The sequence below is a fragment of the Ochotona curzoniae genome, unplaced genomic scaffold, assembly GCF_017591425.1.
Source record: "Ochotona curzoniae isolate NIBS_2020 unplaced genomic scaffold, NIBS_Ocur_1.0 contig_4516, whole genome shotgun sequence".
Taxonomy (NCBI): Eukaryota; Metazoa; Chordata; class Mammalia; order Lagomorpha; family Ochotonidae; genus Ochotona; species Ochotona curzoniae.
Genome location: NW_024466313.1, coordinates 4,089,133 through 4,116,897, shown reverse-complemented (window position 1 = coordinate 4,116,897; position 27,765 = coordinate 4,089,133). Strand labels below are relative to the sequence as shown.

Genomic DNA, 27,765 nt, shown 5'->3' with positions numbered 1-27,765 from the left:
CACTCACACCCAGAGCCCTTGCCTGCTAGGCTTGGAGCTACTGGGGTCCACATGGCCCCTCCCTGCATGGGAAGAACCCTGGGCTGCAAGGGAGGGGCGGTGTGCTGGCCCACTGTGCCCCGGCTATGGTCAGTGGCCAGCTGTGTGTGTGGGGAGGTTGCCGCTGGACTTGCCTGCCCCAGCCTGTCCTCTGCCAACACCACAGACAACATCCACTGGGCCACCTCTTCCCTGGGGCTCCCCACGGTGCTCCGAGGCCGGCTTCCCAAAGCAGACTTCTCTTCCTCCTGCTTGCTCCCAACACCCCCTGCAGGTCCCTGTATCTGTCCTGCCCACAGTTCCATCCTTGGCACCGAAACACTGCAGGCAAGAGTTGGCATTTTTTAAAATAGTCAGTTACTTGACAACTCATTGAGATCTTCCACCCAAAAGGCCTGGCCTGCCATGCCGTCAGGTGCGTCGGCTGCAGCCAGAGTGGAGAAGCGGGATCAGAACCAGTGCCCACATGGACACAGACCACAGCCGTGGCCTGTCTGTGCTGTGGCGCCTGCTTCGGGCCCACACGCTGCAGCTATTCATGGTGTCTGTCGGCGTCTGTGCCAGCGTTTCCCGTGCTGCAGCCTCGTAGATGTGGTCTGAGTCATGTGTGTCAGAGATGACAGCAAAATTTTGTTGCCCTGCTGGTCTTGACAAGTGTGAGCCGGGGCTCGGTCCAAGTTCTGATTCTGCCACTATACACGTTGGTGTTGGGACACTTGCTGGTGTAAACGTGTTGGGGGGGTGACTTCTGCTCTCCGCTTGCCCCGTCCCCTGAGTGCAGGTGACCTGGGTCAGATCCCAGCCCCTCGCCGGCCGTCAGCTCCGTCAGGGTTTCACTCGGTGCTGAGCTGGTTAAGGCTCGAAATCACTCGGCCTGAGGCTGGTGTCTCCCAGCGGGCAGTGGCTTTCACCCCCCAGCTCCCTGCTGGTGCCCCAGGAAGCAGCCAGGGCTGGCCCCAGGGCTGAAGTCCAGCATCCACATGGGGCATCTGGCCATGCAGCCATCTGCAGAGTGGGCCAGTGGTGGGAGACATTACCGCCTACCCTGCTCTGTGTATAATGCTGTTTGTGAAGTTGACAAGTATATGTGCCTGTGTGGGCCACCAGTTAGGGTGGGGAGATAGAGGCACGGAGGATGGAGGATGGGGCAAATGTTCATAACTTTCCCTCTTATATCCAGGGGACGGCGCGAAGGTGAACTTGGCTCCTTGTTGCCAAATTTCATGAGCACCCAGGAAAAGGGATGGCCATTTGCTGTCATCTTAGGGACCCTGGTGTGGGGAAGTGCTCTGAGGGCGTTACTTGAGTGGTTTTGATTTCGTTGCTCCAGGGTAGAGAGTTTTTCTAGAAACCTCACCTGGGGTGACCTGAGCCCTCGCTCTGGCGTGGGTCGGTACACACTGGTGAGTGCAGCTGCCTGCTCAGTTCCACCCACAGCCCCCTCTTCCAAGCAGACTAGTGGGTGCTGCAGAGTGACCTGACACGGCCTGCCATGGACCTGGCTCTTGTGCACAGCAGGGGCACCGTAGCCTGGTCGGGGCCACCCCCAGCCCCAGTTCCTGTGCATGCCTGCATGCCCCTGCTGTACCCCAGCTGGTGCTTGTGCACGCCCAGGGTGCCTGGCCCACCCCCAGCCCTGGCTCTCACACTCACCAGTGGAAGCTGTAGCCGAGCAGAAGACTGACCACAGTTTCCCTACCAGGCTCATTCCCACACTTCCAGGGGGTACCACGGTCTAGTCGGACCTGACTTACACCCGGGCCTAGAGGGCTCAGCCCACATATCTACTTACAGAATCTGCCCAGACCTGGTTCTCTTGTCACTGGTTGGTGTCATGGCCCAGCCCCACATGGCTCCACTCCCTGTCCCAACACTCACTGGTGGGCGCAGAGGCCCAGCCCCACATGGTCCACTCCCACTCACTGGTGGGCACAGAGGCCCAGCCCCACATGGTCCACGCCCTGTCCCAATACTCACCGGTGGGTACAGAGGCCCCCAGCCCCACATGGTCCACTTGCTGGTGGGCACAGAGGCCCAGCCCCACATGGTCCACTCCCACTCACTGGTGGGCACAGAGGCCCCCAGAGGCCCTGGCCTTCACTTTTGTGTGTGTTAATGGGGGGCAGGTGGTCCTATTTAGCCCAGTCCAGATCTCCCTCATGGTTGGGTATCCGGGTCTGACCCAGATGTACCCTCTGGTTCCCTCCTCCAAGCCACCCCGTCTCAGCCCTGTAGTACACCTGTGAGTGCAGTGGCCTGATCCGTGGAACCCCCAGAAGCCCTTCCACACCTGTAAAGTACACCCTTTGCAGTTCCCACTGCACACATGCCCAAGCCCCCTTCCCTCGGGTAATCCACAGCCCCCATGCCAGGCTTGAGCCTCAGGCCTGAACTTCCAAATGAAAAGTGTTTAAATGATGAAGAAAGAAAGATGAAAAAAGCAAGCCCTGGTTCTGAGGGCCAGCCTTGTGCTCTGCAGCCCCCATCCTCCCGACGGCCACTGTCCCTCCTCTCCCAGCTCACCTCAGAGCAGGCTTCGAAATGTGATCTTTATATTTTTGCCAATTTAGCACTTTCTGATGAAAGGTTGTCACCAGCCTGTTGGCCAGATGCGTCTCCCTGGAAGCCCCACGCCTGGTCCACTGCAGTCCCCGGGCGCCCTGCTCCTCTGGGAAAGCCGGTGACCTGGGCTGGACCTGCTTCCTCGGGGAAGATCAAAGCATCTGTGTGGTTCACCAGCGACATTAAGAATCACAGAAATGAGTTACAGAATACGTCGATGTGTGACGAGGCACTGAGGGCTCTGAGGAAGGACTCTAGCCTGAGGGTAACCGGCCCACGCAATCCGCACCCCGGCACTAATCCTGGAGCATGCAGGAGGCACGCCCCACTGTACGTGTGCGTGAGGGGCCAGTGGCGTGGACCGCAGGAGGGCCCCTGCAGTCACAGCTCCTGCCCCAGCCTGGCCTCAGCCTTGGCCAGTGCAGGCTCCGGGAGTGAACCAGGGCGTGGAAGATCGTCTGTCTCTGAAATTGAGCAAGTTGACACCTCAGGATCCCTTCCCGTGACCGTGAGTGGAGTCCCAGGCAGCGGTGGCAGCTCGGAAGGGCCCTTACCTAAGGCTGTTCTGACGGGCCTCGCCCTGGAAGCCTCCTAGGAACCCCAAGAGGCAGGACGTGTGGCAGGCGAGGATGGGCAGCCCGCTGTGGTCGCCCTCCTCCTGGTGCCCCTCCAGCCCACGCGCCGTGTACATCTGGTGTCTTACCTCTTGTTTGGGTTGCTTTGTATGGTGTTGGCATCCTTCCTAGCAGTGACCCTCAAGGCCCCTGCCCCAGGCCCCTCGGCGAGTGCCCGGTGCACTCAGGGTGACAGGAGACTTGCACACTGCCCCAGGGTGTGCCCCTGCCCACAGGGGGACCCCACACCTGTGCATGCACAGCCCTTCAGCGGACCCTGAGTACACGTGACTCGTGTCCTGCTGCGTCCCAGCTCTGGCCACTGGGGTCCCTCCAGCCCCTCCCCTGCACGGCCCTTTCCCTGAGCCCTGGCCACAGATGGAACCCAACACGCAGCTGTATCGCTCCCCCCACCTCACCCCTTCCCACCCCTCCCCCTCCCTCCCCTCCCCCACCTCACCCCATCCCACCCCTCCCTCCCCTCCCCCACCTCACCCCATCCCACCCCTCCCCCTCCCTCCCCTCACCCCACCCCTCCCTCTCTTCCCCCTCCTCCCCTCCCCCACCTCACCCCATCCCACCCCTCCCCCTCCCTCCCCTCACTCCACCCCTCCCTCTCTTCCCCCTCCCTCCCCTCCCCCACCTCACCCCATCCCTCCCCCTCCCACAGGGTTGGGGGAACACACTCCGTGACAGAAGGACAGGCTTCTAAGGGTTTTTGTGCTACAATAAATTTCTTTGGATTTTGTCTTCCACGGGTGCTGGGACCCTGCTGCTTGGGACAGGGAGGTGGTGAAGCAACAACAGAGGGGTATGGGTGCCATGGGCGCCATGGGCACCGGGACGTCATGGGGCGGCGCCTGGGTGGGGCACGGTGTGAGTAGGAAGGAAGACGCCAGCCGTGCCATGGTCGTGAACGTTTATTGGTGCCGAGAGCACTCGGTCCTTTGTCTACAGCGACAGCGTCTCATGCGCGGCCTGCGTGAGTTCATGCGAGAGCGGGCAACATGTACAGACAGACGGGCGCGGCACCCACCCCGTCCTCACGCTCAGGGAGATGCGACATGGCAGGGACGAGGACACGCGGACAACTGCCCCTGCACGGACACAGTCGGGGCTGCCAGGAGGACGCTGTCTCCATGGGGACGTCGGGTCCTCGCTGGACCGAGGCTGCGGCTGGGGCGGCCCTGAGTTCTCCGGGGGAACCGTCTGGAAGCAACGGAAGCGGGGGTGTCCGGGTGCCCCCACAAACAGGACGGACTCTGGGGCCTCTGCAGGTGCCCCACAAATAGGAGGGACTCGGGGGCATCCATGGGTGCCCCTACATACACGGATGGATTCTGGGGTGTCCACAGCTGCCTTCACAAACAAGACGGACCCAGCCCGATGAGGAACAGACCAGAGGGAAGGAATGGAGGGAGGAGGAGACACTGGCTCGGTCAGCTGTCGGCCGGCAGGTGTCCACGGAGGAGGGGCGCCGAACCTTGAGGACCATCTCCTGCGGTACAAGGCCGTCCCGGGGGACGCAGGGCTGCCCCATGGATGGCCATTGAGCACTGGGGTCCCGGGCCATCTGAAACAACCCCTTTGTGTTCAGCTTACAGCAGCGGCCCGCCTGCCCGCCCGCCCGCCCACCTGCCCGCCTGTCCACATGCCCGCCTGTCCACATGCCCGCCCGCCTGTCCACATGCCCCCAACTGGATGCTTGACTCAGAAGACCTGCTCCTGGGGTGGAGGCTTTCCTGTGAGGTGGGCTCAGCGCCAGCACCCTGCCCAGCTCAAGCTGCCCTGGCACTGCCCGCTGGCCTTGGGGCTCTGGGCCAGGCACTTCGGGAGCCTGCCTGTCCTCTGCTCAGGGACCACCCAGACCCCATGCGCACAGGGCTCTCTAACCAAAGTCCATGTATTTTTCAAAAACTAGGTCCATCTCCCAATCCCCATTAGAAAAAAATATGATTTCTAGAAATGAGGACACCACCTTGCGGGCGCACAGCCACTGCCCTGTGGATGGTCCACACGTGGGCCTGCAAGAGGTGCCCATGGGGCTTCCCCAGTGGGACCGCCCATCCCGGCGGGGGCCCCCACGCCCACTGGGCTGATGGGAGCTGGATGGCCCCGCTCTGCCAGTCCTGAGCCTGCAATGCCCAAGTGTGGGGTCAGCGACATGTGCCCTGGTTCTGCTGTGGCGGGGCTGCCCCCCCGAGTCTCCCCTCAGGACACCCAGTGCCACGGAGGCAGCCTGGTGGAGGGCACTTGCTGCTGGCTGCTCTGTCCTGAGTGGGAGCAAGGCACCAGGGGGACCCCCCAGCATAGGCTGCAGGGGCCCGGCCACCTGGCTGGCCCAGGGTGGGGGAGCCGAGCAGCCTTCCTGGCCCCACCCCCTGTGACACCAGGTCTGTCCCCAGGGCGCCAACAGCACATGCAACCTGGCCCGGCCTGGCTGAGCTGCTGTCTCTCCACCCCACTGGCTCCTGGCAGCCGCCACCCGTGTCTTCCTGACTTGGAAAGGGGCAGTGGCCTCTCACTGCTTCCGCCCTGCGCCACCAGCTCCAGCTTCCCCTGAGGACGTGGGGAACTCCTGGGCAGGACCCGGGATCGTGAGCCGGGCTGTGTGCAGGTGGTCCTGTCCTGCCCGGTCCCTCGCTCCCCTGGCAGGAACACAGTTCATGGGGTGTAGAAGGGGCCTGACAGAATTGCTTCTTGTTTTATAGACCACATTCCTAGCTCTGAATAAATTATTTATTCAAGAATTTTACACAAAGGAATTTCTATTTGCCTAAATTGATGGAAGCCCTACTCAGTAGAACTCAATTTCTAAATGCAAACCAAGTTTAGAAGCAGGTGCCGGGCGCACGGGGAGGTGTGCTGAACTCAAGAGCCCGGCGCAGCAGATGGCGGCACCGGGCCAGCACCCCACAGGCCCAGCCTCAGCCCTGCTGGATGCCTGTGCCTGCCTTGGTCCAGGGTGTGGGATGCGGGGGACGAGGCAGGAGGCGCCGGGGGTCCCCATGGTGCCCACACCCTCCCCGAGGTGAGCACGGGCCCCAGATCCCACCACGATACTCGGGGCGATGCTGGGCGACAGCTGACCCCACTCAGGGTGTAAGCGAGAACTGGTCCTGCTCCGTGGGCTTCTCCACCCAGGCGCCCAGACCCGCCTTGACGAAGGCCGTGAAGAGCCGTGCCTTGGCCGCCTGGTACTCCTTGGCTGCCAGCTTGGACTCGTGGTACATGCTGGGCTTCGTGATCTTGGCGCGCAGCAAGTGGGGGGGCGCCTGTGGAGGAGGAACAGAGATGGGAGGGTGCTGGAGGCAGAGGACTCCCAGGAGAAGTGCCCTGCACCACCTCCCACTCCAGTGTGAAGGCTGGTCCCAGAGCAGAGGCGGCAGACACAGCTGCCAAGCCAAGGAAACCACCACTGACCAGCCAGCAGGCCACATAGCGGCCACCACAGCAGGTACACGAGTGGGCCCCAAAGCTGCACAGTTGGCCAGAGAGGGACAACGTGGGGGCGTCCTCCAGAATGCGTGTGTGGCCAGAGGCGGCTCTGCAGCCAGCCCCACCCGGACAGGCTGGGCCAGCCGGGGACCGAGGACACCTGTGGAGCATCCAGCTCCCAATGCGGTGGCAGGAACAGAGAGCCATGGGAGCGGCACTGGGGGGAGGTGGAGGCAGTGGCCACGGGGCCCTCAGTACCTTGCCATGCACGCGCGTCCAGCGACAGAACAACGCGCGCTTACACAGGCGCGACGCTCGGCCCAGCTCGTCCTTCCCTGTCGTGGCATTGATGACCTCGATGGCCGAGTCACCCACTGTCCAGTTAACACTGAAGTTGGGCGCCTTTCCTGGCTGCCGTGCCTCTGCGTTGCTGATGCCTGCAGGTGACAGAGCAGGGTGAGCAGGCCCCGGTGCACACTGTCAGCAGACAGACTGGGGCGTGTGTCACGCTGGGCTGGGTCAGCGAGCCTCAGTGCACACGGGATGTTCTCGTACGTGCATTTCCCACACAGGCCCTCAGAGGGGAGGAGCCCCTGGTCACCAGCTGGGGGGACCAGCGCCCAGTCATCACGGGGTACCCCGGGACACGAGCCCTGTATACACTCCTGGCACCAAGGCCAGGGGTTTGGGCCTCACAGTGTCATGTGCACAGCCCTGGGAGGGACAGGACACCCCATTTTCCTCTGCCACCCACCCCACCCTGGGAGCCTGCTGGGTTGTGGGGAGCTGTAGGCAGATGTTGGGCTGGAGTGCAGGCCCTGGGGTGACACACCAATAGAGCCACATGGGTCAGCAGGGTCTGAGGACAAGCCAGGGCCAGAGCACATGCACACAGCACCCTGGGCTCCCAGCACTGCCAAGAACACACTTGGTCAGCATGCCCTCACTGGCACACAGCACCCTGGGCTCCCAGCACTGCCAAGAACACACTTGGTCAGCATGCCCTCACTGGTACACAGCACCCTGGGCTCCCAGCGCTGCCAAGTACACACTTGGTCAGCATGCCCTCACTGGCACACAGCACCCTGGGCTCCCAGCACTGCCAAGAACACACTTGGTCAGCATGCCCTCACTGGCACACAGCACCCTGGGCTCCCAGCACTGCCAAGTACACACTTGGTCAGCATGCCCTCACTGGACTGCCCCACTTCTCCCTGGAGGGCCATTGGAACCACAGGGCCTGTGTTCAGAGCGAGGACCCCGGGCAGGGCCGACGCAGGGAAGCCAGGTGGCCTGGGTCACCAGACCAGGGCATGAGGAAGGTGCCTGGGGGCGGTCAGGGTGGCCTCCAGCTGGAGGGACCCTGAGCCAGACCACCAGAGACAGAGCCTGCCACGTGTAAGCTCAGACACGAGCGATGGCCGAGGTGCCCGCTCCGGGCCACTGTGAGAGGAGTCCAAGTTTTGCAGTCTTGGCCAGGCACTCCCTGCCCACAGGGCATCTGCTCAGACCTGTGTGGGCAGCTCAGTCCGGCCCAGTGCCCTTACCTGGGCATGTGTAAATCAGTGCCAGCCTCAGGATGAGGCCACCCTCACCTGCCACCTTTAGGTCCTGGCACTTTTCTTTTGTTGATAATCTTTACATAGTTGATTAGGGCGCAAAGGTTCAAGGGAAAGTGGGTAAGACCATTATTGTCACATTCTTTTTCCTTCCTGTGTCTGGGGTAAGGAGGGACATAAAGGGAGAAGCCCCACCCAGCCTCCCACTCCAGGTCCCCAGCGTGGGGCGTGCTCCGGGGTCCTGCTCAAGTGGTTTTGCTAGTCCAACAGTTCTGAATGGCTGCCCATCTCGCCACTCCAAGCGCGATGAAATCTCTCCAGAATCCACTGGTTGACACAGTCTCCATTTGCCCAGATTTTCACTGCCAGCACTTGGCTGGGGTAGTTGATTGATTTGTTCTGTCCTCTGTTGTGGTGCCAGGTGTCCTCTGCAGGTTCTGATGGGCTGCCATATCCTCCATGTGCACCTGGATATGCTGCCCACTGCTCCGTCTGAGCCTCGAGGAGGCCCGGCTCTGACATGCACTCCATGGTCAGACCATGGAACCTGCAGTTCTCCTCCATGGTGTGAGTTCTGAGTCCAGCATTCAGCTGGGCAATCCCAGGCCTGTTCTTGTGTGTATTCACCAGTACAGGGTCCAGCACAGACCATCATCCCAAACAGCTTACACGCACACTGGTGATTGGCTGGGTCGGTTCCGTCTCCAGCTCTGTCCTCTACAGAAACCAACGGGCGCTGCAGCCCAGCCTGGCCCCACCCACCACACACTTGGCCACGTAAATAAGTGGGAGCTACAGCCTTGTCAGAGCGACCCTCAATAACTCCCACCGGGCCTGCCCTCTGCCCTGGTTCCTGTGCTTGCCAGTATGTACAGCAGACTGGTCTAGCTTGTCCCACATCCATTCAGCTCCCATAGACGTCAATGGGCATTGAAGCCCAGTTCAACCCAACCAGCCCACTATCCAGCCCATACACATGCCAGTGAGTGCCACTCTCTGTCTGGCCATGCCTGCCCCAGTCCTGGTTCTCATGTTCACCAGTGGCAGTGGCAACCCAAGAGGGAGGTGCCCACTGTTTCCCTACCAGGCCCACTCCCACTCCTGGATGTTGTACTCTCCAGGTGGTTCTGCAGTTTAACTTGGCAGAATTGCCCTCTGTGCCAGCATCTGCCAGCTGATGCTGCGGCAAAGGCCATCCAACCCTCACCCACCCTGATTTATGCTTGCAGCAGTAGGAACAGTCAGCCCAGCCTGGCTTTCCCCTGATTGAGTTCACATGAAGCCAGCAGGTGTTGCAGCCCTGCCCGACCTGGTCTGCCCCCAGTCCCAGCTCTCACGCTCACCAGTGGGAGCAGTGGCCCAGCAGGGGAGCTCCATGCAGCTCCCCCTACTGTATTCATTCCCTACCCCGCAGTCTTGCGTGTGCTGGTTGGGTGCTGCAGCCCAGTCTGGCATGGCCCACCTCACCTCAGCATTTGCCAGTGGGTGCTGTAGCCTGGCCAGGAGGCACTGCCCCAGCTCCAGGGTCCTGCCAGCTTTAAGTGGGCACTTCACTTCCCATCATGCACCTGGTACCATGATGGTTTTAATCTACCGGGAGCCTGGAAGTGGGCAGAGTGTGACCCTGGTCCAATACCACCCGTTTTGGGATATTCGGGTGGGTTCCGAGTGATGCCTGTGCCGTGCAGGCAGGTCTGCGCCTAACAAGCCAGGGAGAAAGGGGGAGCGGGAGGGCAGCTTTTCTTCCTAGGTTATTTTTCCCCCGGAGGGGCTTCTGTTTATTCAATGAGGGGTTTCTGGGGGTCTTTCTGATTCGCCTGTTGGTCTCTTCTCTCTCCCTGCCTGCTTTACTTCCGACTTTGCTCTAGATGAATCCCGCCCCCTGGGCTCTCTGATCACCCCATCTTCGGGTTCTGTCCTACGACTCGGGTGGGGGTTGTCTAAGGGTGGCAAAACCAACAAATACGTGGAAAAGCCGGGCTGCACCTGTTGCTGCCAGCAGGTCAGCAGGCTGGACGACGGGTGACTGTGACAGCCATCCCTGCCCCAGGGCTGGCCCTGCCTCCCCAGGGGATCACATGGCTCGGGCTGCAGCCGCAGAACCCGCTGGAAGAGCTAGCCCACAGGCTGCCATGCCCTGGCCATGCTGGCTGAACAGAGAAGTCCTACCCACCCACGTGTTCCCCAGCCGCAGCACCCACGGGCCCACGCAGCCACACACAGCACGCAGCTTTGGGACATGGCCTCAGCGAGGCCTGCACTCCAGCAGCGGGGCGCTGCAGCGTGGGGCCCGATACGGACTCCCAGGCTCCCAGGCTCCACCCAAGCCGGGACTGGCATAGCAGACAGCGGCATGTGGGTTCGGATCTCGTCAGGACGAGCCCTGCCTTTCTCAAGCTGTCCTTGAGACTTGCAGGTGGGCCTCCCCGGGCGGATGGACTCCCTCTGACTGAGTCTTGCGGTCAGGTGCTTGTCGGGCGTCCTCGTCCACACCTGTAGCTGGGGTCTTGGCACACCGCGTGGCTCACATCTTGACGGAGGCTCATCAGTTCTCTCCTGTCCCAGGGTGTGTTTCTGAGTCTCTTGGCTGCACTGCTGTGACCTCGAGTGTTGCAGAGTTTACGGCAGGGCCAGGCTCAAGCCGGTAGCACGGGGTGCGAGGTGTGAGCTGAGGTTCTGGGACCAACGCATGTCCTGTGGACCTGCCACCACTGGGCGAGGTCCCTCCGCTCCTGCTGTGTCACCTGGGACCTCTGCTGGAGTGTCGTGTCCCGCACACGCCGTGCTCCAGTTCTGCCTGCTGCTCCAAGAATTACCGCAGGGTTTAACTCAAGTGCCTGGAGCGCCGCTGTTTTAATTAAACCTCCTACAGCTGACGCTGTAGTGAGGGAAAGCCACCTGCTCGGCAACCCCCGGTGCATCTCCGCCCGACTGTGGCGTGGGAAGCCCTGTGAGTGTCAACTCGGTCTTCGATCATGGCCTGGAAGAGGCACCTGACTTCGGATCAGCTCAGCTCCAGCTGCGGCTGCTTGGGGATGGAAGATCTTCCCATGTAAATCTCATCTGCCTTTCAACTAGAAAAAAAGGGGGTGTGGCGAGATTTGAGGTGCCTTCCCTACCCCTCCTCTCCTCCTCTCTGTAAATCTGCCTTCCCAATACAAATAAACACATCTTCTTAAAAAATGGCTTTGTCCCAGTGTTTGGTGGAACGCCTTTCAGGCCGGGGAGAGCCCTTCCACTTAGTTCCTGTTCCAGGGAGCGTGTCCGCATGGACCAGGCTCGACTCTCGCTCTCCTGAAGGCGACTGCCATCAGTGTTCGGCTCAGCCACGGAGCCTTCCCCGGTGACCCTGACCCCACTGGCCTCGGCGACTCCTGCTTGGACACAACCCTTCCTTCCTGCTGATGCTGTCCTGGCAGCCCCTCGGCCCTGCTGCTCCACACCTGAGGGCAGGTCCCTGGCAGAGGGCTGCTCCCGCGCCTGCAGAGTGACCTGACCCTGGGCTCATCGCAGACACAGGAGGGGCAAGGCTTCCGCTCACTCAGGATTTCTGTCCTGGCTGACTTGTATCCCAAAGATGCTTCTCTGGCTCCGTCCTGAGGCGGCACGGCCTTGGCCAGCGTGGTGCTCCCTGAGGAACGGACGGCCCATCCCCACAATGCCCTCGGCGGCCCCATGACTACACGACATGAGACGGAATTCTGGCTAAGGAAGGCTTACCGGCAGACAGCACCCATCAGACCTGGCCCTACAGCTGGGACAGCACCCAACAGACCAGGCCACACGAGCTGGGACAGCACCCAACAGACCAGGCCACGCAAGCTGGGAAAGATGCTGGCATTAACAAGGTGGAAAACACAAGGCACAGAGAACCCAGTGCTGACCTTGTGTGACCTGGGGGTCAGTGCTGACCTTGTGTGACCTGGGGGTCAGTGAAGTACACTGGGGCCAGACCTCAGTGGGGAGGCGTGAGTCGGCACAGCACACCATGCACAGTGTGGACATGCAGGCACGGACACGGACACCCAGTCCCACGCATCCCAGCTGTTCTTGTGTGCGGGTCACCAGCTGAGGAGGGATCAGTCTTGGCCTTTCCAAACCCTTTGCCTTGGACGCGTCCGCCTGCTCCTCCCAGCGCTCCACGTCCCTGGACGCGTCCGAGTGCTCCTCCCGCCACTCCACGTCCCTGGACGCGTCCGCCTGCTCCTCCCACTGCTCCACATTGCTTATTTGACTCCCTTCCACTTCAGTGACACCCATGCTCGTGGGTCCAGCTTCACTAAAGGCCCACGGCCGCTTGCTGACCTCCCTGACAGGGTCGGAGCTGCCTGTCCGGCTGATTTGAGCACTCAGCACACAGCCAGGCTCTGGAGGCGTTGTTTCAGGCCGAGGGCCAGGGGCCACTGGCTGCAGGCCTGGCCTAGGTTAACACTTGGCATCAGTTCCCTCCATTTCCCTGGAGCTCCTGCCGACCCCCCTGGAGGATCTGAATGGGCATGCGGGCCGTCCCTGCCTCAGCAGATGAAGCTGAGGTGGGCACTGATCCACACGCCTGCTGCAGCTGCCCATGGTGCCCCATGGTATGCCGTAGGCAGAGGAGTGGAGGGATGGCCGGCACTGGTGAGCATGCAGGGGACAGGGCTGGCCCTGTGGGGGGTGCACACTCATGAATGCCTGCTCACTGAGACCAGCACTGGGGTCTGCTGGACACACAGGAGCCGGATGTGAAGGCTCTAAACCCATGTGCTCTAGTCTCCAGGTGAGAGGACCCTGTCCCGAGGCGGCCGCCAGAGACGGGGCCAATGCTGAAGTCTGCTGAGACCTCCCCCAGGAGAGCCTGGGCTGGGCCCATCAACAAGGCAGGTGCTTGGACTGGTAAATGCTGACAAGGGTGGCGGGGCATGGCTGCCTGTGGAGGGGTGCTGTGGCTCCCCGGGGATCCAGGTGGTTCCTGCGGCGTGACTGCTGGGCGAGGACAGAGCTGACTCGGCCCCCAAAGGCCTGTCCCTACCTCCCCTCACAGCGTCACTAGCTTCTGAATCTGCCCCTTCCTGCCAACATCAGGCTCAACACCAGTGTGGGAGGCTAGTCCCGTTGTGCCGGACACTGGCCAGCCTGCCCAGCTCTGAGCAGAACCAACCTCTTCATAAAGCGCCCACAGCAGACAGCCCCCGGATGCAGAGCATGGTGAGTGGGGAGGGTTTGCCACTCTGCCTTGAGCTGGCTGCGTGGTGGACACAGCCTGGCCCTGCAGTCACAGCCTGGCCCTGTGGACACAGCCTGGCCCTGCAGACACAGCCTGGCCCTGTGGACACAGCCTGGCCCTGTGGACACAGCCTGGCCCTGCAGACACAGCCTGGCCCTGTGGACACAGCCTGGCCCCTGTGGACACAGCCTGGCCCTGCGGACACAGCTGGGCCCTGTGGACACAGCCGGGCCCTGTGGACACAGCCTGGCCCTGCAGTCACAGCCTGGCCCTGTGGACACAGCCTGGCCCTGTAGACACAGCCTGGCCCTGCAGACACAGCTGGGCCCTGTGGACACAGCCTGGCCCTGTGGACACAGCCTGGCCCTGCAGTCACAGCCTGGCCCTGCAGACACAGCTGGGCCCTGTGGACACAGCCTGGCCCTGTGGACACAGCCTGGCCCTGCAGACACAGCCTGGCCCTGTGGACACAGCCTGGCCCTGCGGTCACAGCCTGGCCCTGTGGATACAGCCTGGCCCTGCAGACACAGCTGGGCCCTGTGGACACAGCCGGGCCCTGTGGACACAGCCTGGCCCTGCAGTCACAGCCTGGCCCTGTGGACACAGCCTGGCCCTGCAGACACAGCCTGGCCCTGTGGACACAGCCTGGCCCTGCGGTCACAGCCTGGCCCTGTGGATACAGCCTGGCCCTGCAGACACAGCTGGGCCCTGTGGACACAGCCGGGCCCTGTGGACACAGCCTGGCCCTGCAGTCACAGCCTGGCCCTGTGGACACAGCCTGGCCCTGCAGACACAGCCTGGCCCTGTGGACACAGCCTGGCCCTGCGGTCACAGCCTGGCCCTGTGGATACAGCCGGGCCCTGTGGACACAGCTGGGCCCTGTGGACACAGCCTGGCCCTGTGGACACAGCCTGGCCCTGCAGACACAGCCTGGCCCTGTGGACACAGCCAGGCCCTGCGGTCACAGCGTGGCCCTGTGCACACAAACTGACCCTACAGACACAGCCGGGCCCTGCGGTCACAGCCGGGCCCTGCGGTCACAGCCTGGCCCTGCGGACACAGTGTGGCCCTGTGGACACAAACTGACCCTGTGGACACAGCCTGGCCCTGTGGTCACAGCCTGGCCCTGCGGTCACAGCCTGGCCCTGCGGTCACAGCCTGGCCCTGCGGTCACAGCCTGGCCCTGCGGACACAGCCTGGCCCTGGGGTCACAGCCTGGCACTATGGATACAGCCTGGTCCTGCGGACACAGCCTGGCCCTGCGGACACAAACTGACCCTGCGGACACAGCCTGGCCCTGCGGACACAGCCTGGCCCTGTGGACACAGCCTGGCCCTGCAGACACAGCCTGGCCCTATGGTCACAGCCTGGCCCTATGGACACAGCGTGGCCCTGCGGTAACAGCCTGGCCCTATGGACACAGCCTGGCCCTGTGGTCACAGCCAGGCCCTGGGGTCACAGCCTGGCCCTGCGGACACAGCCTGGCCCTATGGACACAGCCTGGCCCTGCTGTCACAGCCTGGCCCTGCAGACACAGCCTGGCCCTGTGGACACAGCCTGGCCCTGCAGACACAGCCTGGCCCTGCAGACACAGCGTGGCCCTGCGGACACAGCCAGGCCCTGTGGACACAGCCTGGCCCTATGGACACAGCCTGGCCCTGCGGACACAGCCTGGCCCTATGGACACAGCCAGGCCCTGTGGACACAGCCTGGCCCTGCGGTCACAGCCTGGCCCTGCGGTCACAGCCAGGCCCTGCGGACACAGCCTGGCCCTGCGGACACAGCCTGGCCCTGCGGACACAGCCGGTCCCTGTGGACACAGCCTGGCCCTGCGGACACAGCCTGGCCCTGCGGACACAGCCTGGTCCTGTGGACACAGCCTGGCCCTATGGTCACAGCCTGGCCCTGTGGTCACAGCCTGGCCCTGTGGACACAGCCTGGCCCTATGGTCACAGCCTGGCCCTGTGGTCACAGCCTGGCCCTGCGGACACAGCCTGGCCCTGCAGACACAGCCGGGCCCTGCGGACACAGCCTGGCCCTGTGGTCACAGCCTGGCCCTGTGGACACAGCCTGGCCCTGTGGACACAGCCTGGCCCTGCGGTCACAGCCGGGCCCAGCAGCATGAGCTCACTCGCCCCAAGAACATCAGCCAGCTTTGATCTTAAACAGCTTACAGCACACCGAGTAACGTCCCCAGTGACACTGCCTCACATTAAAGGCATGCTAGTAGCCAGGCCAGGGGCAGACGCGTACACACCAAGGAATATGGTTTAGTTTTGAGTTATGGTTTTAGTTTTGAGCTCAAAACAAGTAAGTTGATAAGTTTTAGAAGGATCAAAGTACCTTTGCTGTTTCCTTTTAAATAAAGGTGGGCTTAGAAGTTAGGACCATGAGTTGAAAAGCTCCTGTCCACTTTACTGCCAGCCACTGAATTCTAAACAGAAGAGAGAGCTGTAGTAAAGGGTGGACAGGGCTGAGAATTCACGGCCCGGGGCTGCAGGTGCGTGCCAGGCTGCGCTGTGACAGGGCTCCCTGGTGGCTCGGGAGAGGACGACCAGTGACCAGCCAGTGACCAGGGAAGTGGCCACTCAGGAATCTCCCAAGTCAGCCCCGTGGCGAGCACAGCTGCTGGGGGACAGAGGAGTCTGCGGGGGCCAAGCCCGCTGGGATTTCTTCCATGTGAGTAAGAGGGCCGAACCCAGGAAGCCCCAGGGACACGGCTCTTCTCAAGTCAGCCTAGAGGAGGCTCTGCTGCTGCCCTGAGAGCAGGGGGTGGTGCTACACAACTTGGAACAGGTGGAGAGAGGCTGGCAAGGGACTGGCCACTGGGGAGGGGCAGGCAGGAGGGAGGCACCGGTCCCCGATGGGGCAGGCAGCCGGGAGGCACCGGTCCCCGATGGGGCAGGCAGCTGGGAGGCACTGGTCCCCGATGGGCAGGCAGCCGGTAGGCACTGGTCCCTGACGGGGTGGGTAGCCAGGAGGCACTGGTCCCCGACGGGGTGGGCAGCTGGGAGGCACTGGTCCCCGATGGGACAGGCAGCCGGGAGGTACTGATCCCCGACAGGGTAGGCAGCTGGGAGGCACTGGTCCTGATGGGGCAGGTAGCTGGGAGGCACTGGTCCCTGACGGGGCGACGGGGCGGGCAGCCAGGAGGCACTGGTCCCTGACGGGGTGGGTAGCTGGGAGGTACTGGTCCTGATGGGGCAGGCAGCTGGGAGGCACTGGTCCCTGACGGGGCGGGTAGCCGGGAGGTACTGATCCCCGACGGGGTGGGCAGCTGGGAGGCACTGGTCCCCGACGGGGCGGGTAGCCAGGAGGCACTGGTCCCCGACGGGGCGGGTAGCCAGGAGGCACTGGTCCCCGACGGGGCGACGGGGCAGGCAGCCGGGAGGCACCGGTCCCCGACGGGGCGGGCAGCTGGGAGGCACTGGTCCCCGACGGGGCGGGTAGCCGGGAGATACCGGTCCCCGACGGGGCGGGTAGCCGGGAGGCACTGGTCCCCGACGGGGCGGGCAGCTGGGAGGTACTGGTCCCCGACGGGGCGGGTAGCCGGGAGGCACTGGCCCCCGACGGGGCGGGCAGCCGGGAGGTACTTGCCGCTAAGCAGGGGCTTGTTGAGGGTGTAGAGGGGGGGCAGGTCCTCGATGTTGGACAGCCGCTGGTACATGGCCCTGGAGAGATGGTCCCCGTGGTAGAGGCTCCCCAGGATGATGCTGGACAAGTAGATGGGCTCCACGAAGATGCTGAGGAGTGCTCCCTGGATCCCCAGCACATTCCACCTGTGGGGAAGGAGACCGTGTTGGGGCGTGCAGCCCAGCCCCCGCCCCCACACGGCAGCCCAGGCTCCAGTCCCGGGGGCAGCGACCAGCCGTGCAACAGGCCACAGTCTGAGAAAATTCGGGAAAGTCACTGTAAACTAGGAGGCAGTCTCTACCTTTGCTCTCCCAGCAGGACACTGAGGGCTTGTAGAAGGTGTCAGCCCGTCGCATGCCTCCTATGTGAGCGAGCGGGGGCGGCCCACACGCCTGGCCACACATGACAGGCATGGCAGTCCCAGGAAGGATGGCAAACCCAGATTTGTGCTTCAGGACAGGTGCCACCTTGGGTGGTTCAGCCCTGTCTGTGCCGGGTTAGGCCCAGGGTTCAGCCCTGACTGGGCCAGGTTAGGGCCAGGTTAGGGCCAGGGTTCAGCCCTGACTGGGCCCGGTTAGGGCCAGGTTAGGGCCAGGGTTCAGCCCTGTCTGTGCCGGGTTAGGGCCAGGTTAGGGCCAGGGTTCAGCCCTGACTGGGCCAGGTTAGGGTCAGGGTTTAGCCCTGTCTATGCCGGGTTAGGGCCAGGGTTCAGCCCTGACTGGGCCAGGTTAGGGTCAGGGTTCAGTCCTGTCTGTGCCGGGGTACAGTCAGTTCTGTTTTGGGCACTCCTGACAGTGACCCTGTAGGAATGCCTTTGCCCTGTGCTACTTGCGGGAGGACCCTGGGCGCTGGCAGGGTCCGCAGCCCTGGCAAGAAGCAGCGCTCATCGGGTTAGGGTCTCAGACGCACACTGACGCCCCTCAGGTGTAGCTGCATCTCCCCAGCTAGACCCTGGCCAGGTGTGGCCTCATGCTGCGGCCCTGTACCCAGCACTGGTCAGCAGCACACCTGTGCAAGTTCCCAGCACTGCTGACTCGTCCCCTGGACCCAGGACCCAGCCTGGCCCTGAGGACTGAGCGCAGTCCCCGCCCAGAACGGCAGCTGCCTGCTCACTCCCACCACACCCACCCTGCATGTAGCCCGCGTAGAGCCCTATGCCCTCAGGTGGCCTCACAGGATGGCTTCACCTGCCCGCCTCCACCAGAGAGCACTAGGCCCCCAGCACTGCCTCCTCTGCTGCCTGCACTGCAGCCGCATTGTCTGGTCCCCGGCCCAGCCGCCCCGCAGAGCCTGTGCAAGCAGAGCCGTGGCTGCCTGGTGCAGATCTGGGTACCAGTGCTCTGGGTCTGAGGGCCACCCTCTGCCGACAGCCCCCCCTGTGTTGGGACACAGAGTTCACAATGGAGACCTCGGAGATGGAACTCGTCCCCCACCCGTGCCAGGCAGGAGAAATGGAGCCAGGATTGCATCTCCAGACCTGTGTGTGTGTGTGTGTGTGTGTGTGTGTGTGTGTGCGATTTCTTGTTCTGCCTGCACCTGAGGCGTTCATTTAAAGAATATATGTTTTCCTAAGAGGCATTCCCACTCACATCCATTTTAAAACATGTCACTGTGGTGGGTGTTTGGCACGGTGACTGCAGTGCCACTTGGGATACCATGTCACATCCCGAATGTCTGGGGTCAGGCCCTGGCTCAGTCCCTGCTTCCCACTGCTGTGTGCCCTGGGGACAGCACAGAACGCATGAGTCCTTGGGCCCCACTGCCTCTGCACAGGCCAGGTCCGTGGCCTCCGCCTGGTCCAGCTCTGCACCATGTGTGTCAACTGGAAACAGAAACACGCCAGGAGCAAGGCTGTCAGAGTGCTGTAGCTGTTGACGGCACCACTGGGGTCCCGGGGACCCTAAAGGACATTGGGGCACCGTGGGGCAGTGGCTGCTTCCTGGGAACTCACTCCTGGTGCTGTTCACCCATGGCAGCGCAGGGGCATCCTGCCTCCGTGGCAGTTTAGGGACATCCTGCCCCCGCCAGGGTTGCTGTTCACCCGTGGCAGTGCAGGGGTATCCTGCCCCGCCAGGGTTGCTGTTCACCCGTGGCAGCGCAGGGGCATCCAGCCCCCGCCAGGTTTTGTGACTGCAAGGAGTGACTGACACGCCAAGGATGGGCTTGCCTAAGCCAGGTTCTGGCTCCCCAACTGTCCCTCCTTGACCCAGAACCTATCCCCGGGCACTCACGCCTGCGCTCTGCCCTGCCCTTGGCATTTCTAGAAATGTAAAAACAGAATCTGGCATAGCAAGTCTTCTACATGGCAGTGCCCAGAACTGGGACACACCCCGCCATCTGTTTACCCGTTTACCTGCGAATGGCTGCCAACTTCTGATGACTGCCTAGAAAGTTCCACGAGCACATTTGTGAGGGTCTGAGTGGAAACTGTTTCATGTGCTCAGTGTTGGGTCCATGATGAAGTGTCCAGAGAGATGCGGAAGTAACGACACATGGACCGGGGGTCCTACAACTCCTGAGACCCTCTCATAGGCTACAGTGACACTAGGAGGGGTCCAGCAAACGTAGCAGGGACACCCGCAGCACCCACGTGGAAAACACAGGCAACTGGGGAGAGGCCTCCCATTGCAGAGCTGCTCCCCTGGGGGACAGGATGGCACTCCAGGGCTCCAGCACCTGCTGTCTGCGCAAGGCACTGGCCTGCCACCTCAGAGGCGCCCTGGGGCAGGAGCCACTGAGAGCAGGTGGCGCAAGCAGAAGCAGATCGTGGGGTCAAAGGAGCAAAAAAACCCAAATCACTCCCAACCCGGCCAGCAGCCCAGTGGACCGGTCAGAAGCTTCCCCCGTGTAGAGCCTGCACATAATTTGGTTCTTCTAATGCCAGCAAGCACAGAACCCAAGGTGTACAAAGGAACAGGGACAATGACCCACTCAAAGGACAAAAATCAATGTACAGAAACTGACGCTACGGAAATGCAGATCTCGGAGCTGCCCCAAGGAGCTGAGGGTCATGAGATGCTCCAGGAGTTAAGACTCACGTGTTGGTAAGAGATGGAGCTCAAGCAGACCCAACGCCAAACCTACCAGGACTGACCTGAAATGCGTCAGAGGCGCGGAGGGAAGAATTACGAAAGTGATTGTGAAGACTCAGCATCTGAAATCTCCGAGCCAGAGGACACTGCAGGGAGTTGGACCACCCTTTACGCGGACAAATGTGAATCTTCTAGGAGTTAAAGCAGGAGGAGGAAGGGCCTGCGAGCTAGTCATCCAGGAAAGTGACCATGTCAGTCCCCGAGACCTGCAGAGGGGCACCCTGACTGGACAGGCAGCCCAGTGACCATGTCAGTCCCCGAGACCTGCAGAGGGGCACTCTGACTGGACAGGCAGCCCTGAGTACACACAAGACTCCCCAGGGCCACAGCAGCAAGCCATGGTCACGTACAAGTTCTCTCCAAGACCATCAGTGTGTGCTTCACAGAAACTGCGATGGCCAGGACAGGGGCCAGTGGGGAAGAAAAGTCACCACTCATGGACACTTTTGAGAAGTAAGGACTTTGGGAGAGAAATAAAAACAGAAAATTCACTCACCCCAGTCCCGCCCCCAGGAGATGCTGCGGGCACGCTACAGGTGGAGGCAGAGCACAGGATGGCAGTGCAAAGCCATGTGGGCATCAAGGTGACCTGGTATACCTGGCGTGCAGAGGACTGCAGAGCAGGAATGTCTGTACAGCCATACTCCTCACTAACCACAGATAACATGTGAACACGGGATCTGGGAACTCCACACTAACCACAGACAACATGTGAACACGGGATCTGGGAACTCCACATTAACCATAGATAACATGTGAACATGGGATCTTGGAACTCCACACTAACCACAGACAACATGTGAACATGGGATCTGGGAACTCCACACTGACCACAGACAACATGTGAACACGGGATCTGGGAACTCCACACTGACCACAGACAACATGGGATCTGGGAACTGCACACTGACCACAGACAACATGTGAACATGGGATCTTGGAACTCCACACTGACCACAGACAACATGTGAACATGGGATCTGGGAATTCCTCACTGACCACAGACAACATGTGAACATGGGATCTGGGAACTCTACATTAATCACAGACAACATGTGAACATGGGATCTGGGAACTCCACACTGACCACAGACAACATGGGATCTGGGAACTCCACACTGACCACAGACAACATGTGAACATGGGATCTGGGAACTCCACACTGACCACAGACAACATGTGAACACGGGATCTGGGAACTCCACACTGACCACAGACAACATGGGATCTGGGAACTCCACACTGACCACAGACAACATGGGATCTGGGAACTCCACACTGACCACAGACAACATGTGAACATGGGATCTGGGAACTCCACACTGACCACAGACAACATGTGAACACGGGATCTGGGAACTCCACACTGACCACAGACAACATGGGATCTGGGAACTCCACACTGACCACAGACAACATGTGAACACGGGATCTGGGAACTCCACACTGACCACAGACAACATGGGATCTGGAAACTCCACACTGACCACAGACAACATGCGAACATGGGATCTGGGAACTCCACACTGACCACAGATAACATCTGAACATTGGATCTGGGAATTCCTCACTGACCACAGACAACATGTGAACATGGGATCTGGGACCTCCACACTAATGGTTAGCCAACATGTGAGCCTGTGATCTGTGATACTGGGATCCAGGAAGGCAGGTGAGGAAATGTGAGCCCTCAGCATGCAGCTACTGAGGGGACCCCAGGGCTCTGTCTGCTTGGAGGCCTGCAGAAACAAATGTGCAGTGGGACTCAGGACGGGGCGTCTCATGCCTGGATCCCAGACGCCAGCCACCATGTACACGTTGTGAGCTGTCCTGGGCCTGCCTGGGCTCCGGGGGCTGCTCCCTTTGGGGTGAGTACACCAAGTGGGGAGGTCTCTGTGACTGGGCAGGTCCAGGGCCCACCCGCCGCCCTCATTGGGCAGTGAATGGGACTGGGGAGGGGCGCGACCTTGGACCGGGGAGTTTAAACTTCTAGCAGCCTCCCGGCTGCTGGTGGGTCTCAGGACAGGGCGTCTCATGCCTGGATCCCAGACGACAGCCACCATGTGCACATGGTGAGCTGTCCCTGGGCGGCCAGTGTGCCATTTGGTGCCAGGCTCTGCCTGCTGGCTACCTGGCTAGGAGCTCTGGGGTTTTGGTTCTTTGAGTCACTGCTTAGTTAGCTCCAGGTTGAACCCATTGTGCTTCTAGGACGTGAAGCATTCGCAAAGATTCCCAATGACAGTAACTCTTCCTTTGAAAAACTTGTAATCACTGAACAATGCTGACCACCAAATACCAGTCCATGCAACAGCTATGGCTCGGGGCTTGTCCAGCAGAATCATATCCTGTTACCTGACATGATGATGGATCAGCACATGGGTCACATTAAGCAGGGCCATTACATTAAATAGCAATAGAACCATAACCAGGGCAGATTCTGCGAGGGATGTGTGGGCCAAACCCTGTGGAAATTCTAGCCCCACTGGTTAGCTCAAGAGTTGGGGTGGTGGGGAAGACCAGGCTGAATCTGTCCACGTCATCCACTGGCAAATCCAAACACCAGAACAGTGTGGGTCGAGCCAGGTTCGGGTGCAACAAAGACTAGTGCCCAATACGGAATGCCAAGGTGAGGTTGCCTATACCAGAAGGGACCGCAGTGCCCAACCAGCAAGCATGAGAACAAGGAAGGGAGGGGGCAGAGCTGGCAGGGGGAATAAGGGAAGGTTCTTTTGCTGGACAGCTACTGCCGCTGGAGAGCGTGGTATGGGACGGGGGCAGACCAGACTAGGCAGGGCTACCACACCTGTGCGCCTCATGTGGACTAGATCAGGGAAAAGCCGGGCTGGGCTGATTATTCCTACTGGTGCAAACAAAATTAGAGTGGGTGAGGGTTGTTTGGGCTTAGCCACAGCATCAGCTGGTAGAAGCTGGCACTGAGGGCTAGTTCTATCAAGTCAAACCACAGAACTATCTGGAGAGTGCATAATCCGGGAGTGGGAGTGACCTGGGAGGGAAACTGTGGGCTCCTTCCTCTTGAGTTACCACTTCCACGAAAGAGCATAAAACCAGGCTAGGGGCTGGGGTGGAATGGGGTGTGGGACAGACTGGACTACTGCTACACATACTGGCAAATCAGGGTAGAGGGCGGGCCTGGTGGGGGTTATTGTAGGTCGCTCCAACTAGGCTGCAGTTCCCACTGGTTTATGTGAGGGCCGAGTATGTGCTGGGCAGAACCAGTCTGGACTGCAACACCCATTGGTTCCAGTGGAAGTTGGGAGTTAAAACAGAACCAACCCAGCAATTGCAACCACCAGCTGATCAGGGTGATGGACTGTGCCGGGCCCTGTACTTGCTAGCACATACCAGAATCTGGTTTGAGAACACCTCAGACAAAGTTTCTTTGGGGATCTCCCCAACCGAAATACAGGACTCAGAAGCCTCACCAAGAAAAGAGAGAAGACAGAACAGGTCAATCAAACACCTCAGCTATATTTTGGCAGCGAAATATGGGTCAAACAGAGACTCTATGCTGGACTATGTCAACCAGTGGATTCTTCAAAGACCTCACAGTGCTTGGAGTGGCAAGATGGCACGATTCATAATTGCTGAAATATCAAAGCACTTGAGCAAGAACCTCGGAGCATACCCTACATCCAGGACCTGGGGAGGGTGGGAAATTGGGTGGGCCTTCTCCCTTAATACCCCCCTTTAAACATGAAGGAAATAAAAAAAAAATGAAGGAAATAACATGGAAATAATAATCTTACCCACTTTCCTGTAGCCCTTGAACCTTTTTACCCTAATTAACTATGTAAAGATTGTCAAAAATATGATTTAAAAATTTTAAAAAAAAGCAAATGTGCAGAGAACACGAGGTGCATGCTGGCGCTGGAGCTGGGCTCCACAGCAGGCACACACACGACAGTGCCACACACTCCACAGCAGGCACACACACCACGGTGACACACACCAAGTACCCACGAGCCAGCGCTGGGCTGGAAGAACCAAGTACACGCCAGTAAGTACTTGCTGGTGGGCAACCTGGAGGTTCCAGACAAGATCTACCAAAGAAAACTGGCAGCGAAGGCTGGCCGACAGCACCTGCCACCTTGCCGATGCTGACCAACACCACCAGGAACCCTTCAGCAGTGGTGCCACCGCAGGGCGCTTACAAGGGAGGCATTTTTATGTGCCTTTTAGCACTTAACAGTTTATTGTCTTATTTTCAAATAAGCATGAGTTTAGTCATGGAGGCAACTGCAGAACGACATTAGCACATGCAACAGGATGCCTCAGGTTGCCGGGTTCCTGTACCCACACGCAAGGCTGGCAAGAGGCTCCTGGTTTCCTGGCTGACTTGGTGGTACTGGCCAGTGCAGCCGTCTGGGCGTGAATCGGTGAGTGGAAAATCTTTTGGTTTCTCTTCTCTGCAAATCTGTCTTTCCAATAAAAATAAATAGAACTTTTAAAAAAAGAACAAACAAACCAACGCCTGGCACAGCCTGGCACTCGGGAGAGCCATCCTGTTGCTTTGAATCCCGCTTGGAATCAGACGATGTCAGGCAGTGTGGGGAATGAGGGGCGCCTGGCAGGTGCAGGCGGGGTGGGGCCTGGCTCACCGTGCTATCTTGTCACTGCAGGACATGGTAAGCAGCCGCTCGCCCTGCAGCACGCCGTCCCACGTCTGGATGCTGGCATTGGAGCGCACGGGGATGGTGCCCTCGCCAGACTCTATCTTGGTCCGCAGCTGTCCTCTCGCTTTGCGGTTCGGATGCCTGTCTGCCGGCTCTAGGAGAGAAGCAGACGGCTCAGACCCACCTGAAGGCCAGGGATGCTCTGTGGGGCAGACGTGCGTACACACATGTACGCGTACATCATGTGTACAACACACGTGTACACACAGCAAGGTGAGATGGGGGGACCCCATGACACTCCTGGGCGTGGGCACCTTGCAGCGGGGTGGGGCTGAGGGAAAATGGGGGCTGTTTTAACAAGACGTATTTCTGGCACTGGGTGTGGGGTGTGAGCTGAAACCCCGCGGCAGCCCTGCGCGGTGAATGTGTGCGTTGCCTTTCCAGGGGCCGAATGTTGGATTTGGTATAAATAACGCTGACGTGTGGAGAGGGGATGCGAACACACATCACCAGGAAGTAAAGCTCTGACTGTGTGCAAAGAAGGCTGGGCGAAGGCTGCCGCAGCTGGAGCCTGTTCGCTGGCAGCGTGTGGTGTACCCGGCAGGCGTGGCTGTGGCAGGGTGGTCAGGGGTGACGAACGGCGTGGTTGTGGCGCTGTGACTGTCACAGCAGCCTTGTTTTGTGTGAAGCCTTCTTCCTACTGTTGCTTCCTGCTCTCCGGTGCGGCCGCTGGAGCCTTACTCCACAGGAGTTACTTGCTTCCTGCTCTCCAGTGCGGCCGCTGGAGCCTTACTCCACAGGAGTTACTTGGTTAGTTAGAACCAGCACTTTGCTTTAGAGTCAGCATTTTCATTCATTAGACTTTTCTCAGTATCCCAAAGACAAGAATCCACGCTGTACAGCCGCTCCATGGTTCACATGGAGACCAGCACTATGAAAGCAGCCTCTCAGGGATCCGTAGTGCCACCCACCCGACACCCAGGCACCGGGGGCTGCGGGGCACCCTCCCCTCCCTGGGGCTCCGCAGTGCCGCCCGACACCCCAGGCACTCGAGGCTGAATACCCTCCTGGGGGGTCCACAGTGCTGCCCACCTGACACCCCAGGCGGGGCTGTGGGGCAGCCTATCCTCCCGGGAGTCTACAGTGCCACCTGGCACCCCAGGCACTCGAGGCTGCCTACCCTCCCGGGGGATTCACAGTGCCACCTGACACCCCAGGTGCCCAGGGAGGCCTACTCTCCCCTGGGGTCCGCAGTGCCACCTGACACCCCAGGTGCCCAGGCGGCCTACCCTCCAGGATGGGCTCGTGGGGTGAGAAGATCCGGGCGTCGCCGCACGGGGAGGTACTGATGTACAGGTGGAATTGCACGTTCTCCTTGAGCCGCAGCCCGCCCCGCTCCGAGCGCTGGAAGATGGATTTCTTCTGATCGTCTTTGCTGCTGGGAAGGGAGACATGGCCGAGTGACCTGGGCCGCACACAGCCCGAGCTCCGCCGCTTCCCACAGGGATGGACCAGTCACGTGTCTTAGTGACAGCAATGGAGAGCCTGTCCCCTGTCATATGTGCCCCCAAACAGATGGCCTCCGCACAGAGACACGCGGCAAGGAGCGACCCCAGCGACGGTGTGGGGAGCTGCTCATGTCCTCACAGCCGTCACCACAGTCACATGACCTGGAAGGCAGGCTTGAAATTTATGGTCATGCCAAGCACACACATGTACATGTGTGTACACGCCTTGTGGCACTTCAGTCAGCTCGGCCTTAACTGGGAGCAGACTGGCCACTGTTGGAGAACTTTCCGGGGACCCAGAGAAGGCAACGGCCGAGTGCTGCACTTACTTTAGATAAAGCTCCAGCTGCGTGTAGAGGAACCTGAGCAGGGACCTCCGTGAGATGATCTCGGCGTGGCAGTCGTTCAGGGCCAGGCCGCGGTCGCTCATGTACTCGCCGTTGATGCACTTGGTCCCCGTGGAGATGCTGATCACCTTGGCGTCCTTAACGTCAGAGCCTGCACGGGACAGACTTGCCTGTGACCCACAGGACGCGCACTGACGGTGCACGAGGGGGCGGGACTCTGCAGGGTCCCTGCACCGTGCCAGCTTCTCACACGTGCCCTGCCCAGCCCCGGGTGAATGCGTGTCAGGTGCACAGACGTGAACCCGCAGGTGACCTGAGACAGGCCTTGCCTGCAGCACCCCTGACAGTAAACACAATGGGACCCCACATAAGGACAGGCCACCTGCCAGCTGGGTTCTGGAATAAACAGCAAAGGACAGAGTGACCAGGGAGGCCTTACAGGCACAGCTGACCTTCCCAGGAGGGTCCTGCATGGCCTCATCCTGGGACACTGACCACGGCCACAGGCTGAGCCTGCCTGGGCCCACCAGCTGCCCGGCGGCCCTGTGTGAGAGGCAGGTGTGCAGTGTGGCGGACGCAGCATCCTCTGCTCTCACCACGCTCCCCCAACTTGCCTTCACAGCTGAGGCCTCTCAGACCTAAAGGCCCATCGGGAGCCCTGCATCGGACGCCGCAGCAGCGCCTGTGCCGGCGGGCCTAGGCTGCACCCCCGCCAGGGGGCTGCACCCCTGCCAGCGGGAGTCAAAGCCTAAGGAAGGTGAGCTCGCCCACACGTGCTGCCAAGGCAGAGTGAGCTGGCCTCTGAGTGCCGTGGGCAGCGGCACTGGGAGTCACCCAGAACTCACAACCACAGGACTGAGGACTCTGCCTCCCTCCTTCCTACTCTGAGCGGTAGATCCCAGGGTGGAGCCCCTTCTAACTGGCTGGGGGGATAGCTTCCAGAGCGGAGGACTTCTCCTCGGCCATTGGAGGGGAGGTGCCGCCTCTAGGCCCCTCTGCCCTGGCCAGCAGGGGGAGTGCCCCTCTAGGCCCCTCTGCCCTGGCCAGCAGGGGGAGTGCCCCTCTAGGCCTCTCTGCCCTGGCCAGCAGGGGGAGGTACCCCTCTAGGCCCCTCTGCCCTGGCCAGCAGGGGG

The 27,765-nt window shown here is 60.8% G+C and overlaps 1 protein-coding gene across 1 annotated transcript in view; it reads right to left on the bottom strand.

The window, feature by feature from the left end:
* Positions 1 to 6,230: 6,230 nt before the first annotated feature.
* The window catches only part of ADARB1 (adenosine deaminase RNA specific B1), a 34,715-nt gene continuing 13,180 nt past the window's right edge, over positions 6,231 to 27,765 (bottom strand). The window contains exons 5-10 of the mRNA XM_040986595.1: positions 26,615 to 26,783; positions 26,067 to 26,215; positions 24,763 to 24,931; positions 17,016 to 17,197; positions 6,912 to 7,090; positions 6,231 to 6,490 (exon numbers count right to left, since the gene is read on the bottom strand). Coding sequence (XP_040842529.1) covers positions 6,311 to 6,490; positions 6,912 to 7,090; positions 17,016 to 17,197; positions 24,763 to 24,931; positions 26,067 to 26,215; positions 26,615 to 26,783 — 1,028 coding nt within the window. The 3' untranslated portion in view covers positions 6,231 to 6,310. The remainder of the gene's footprint in view (positions 6,491 to 6,911; positions 7,091 to 17,015; positions 17,198 to 24,762; positions 24,932 to 26,066; positions 26,216 to 26,614; positions 26,784 to 27,765) is intronic.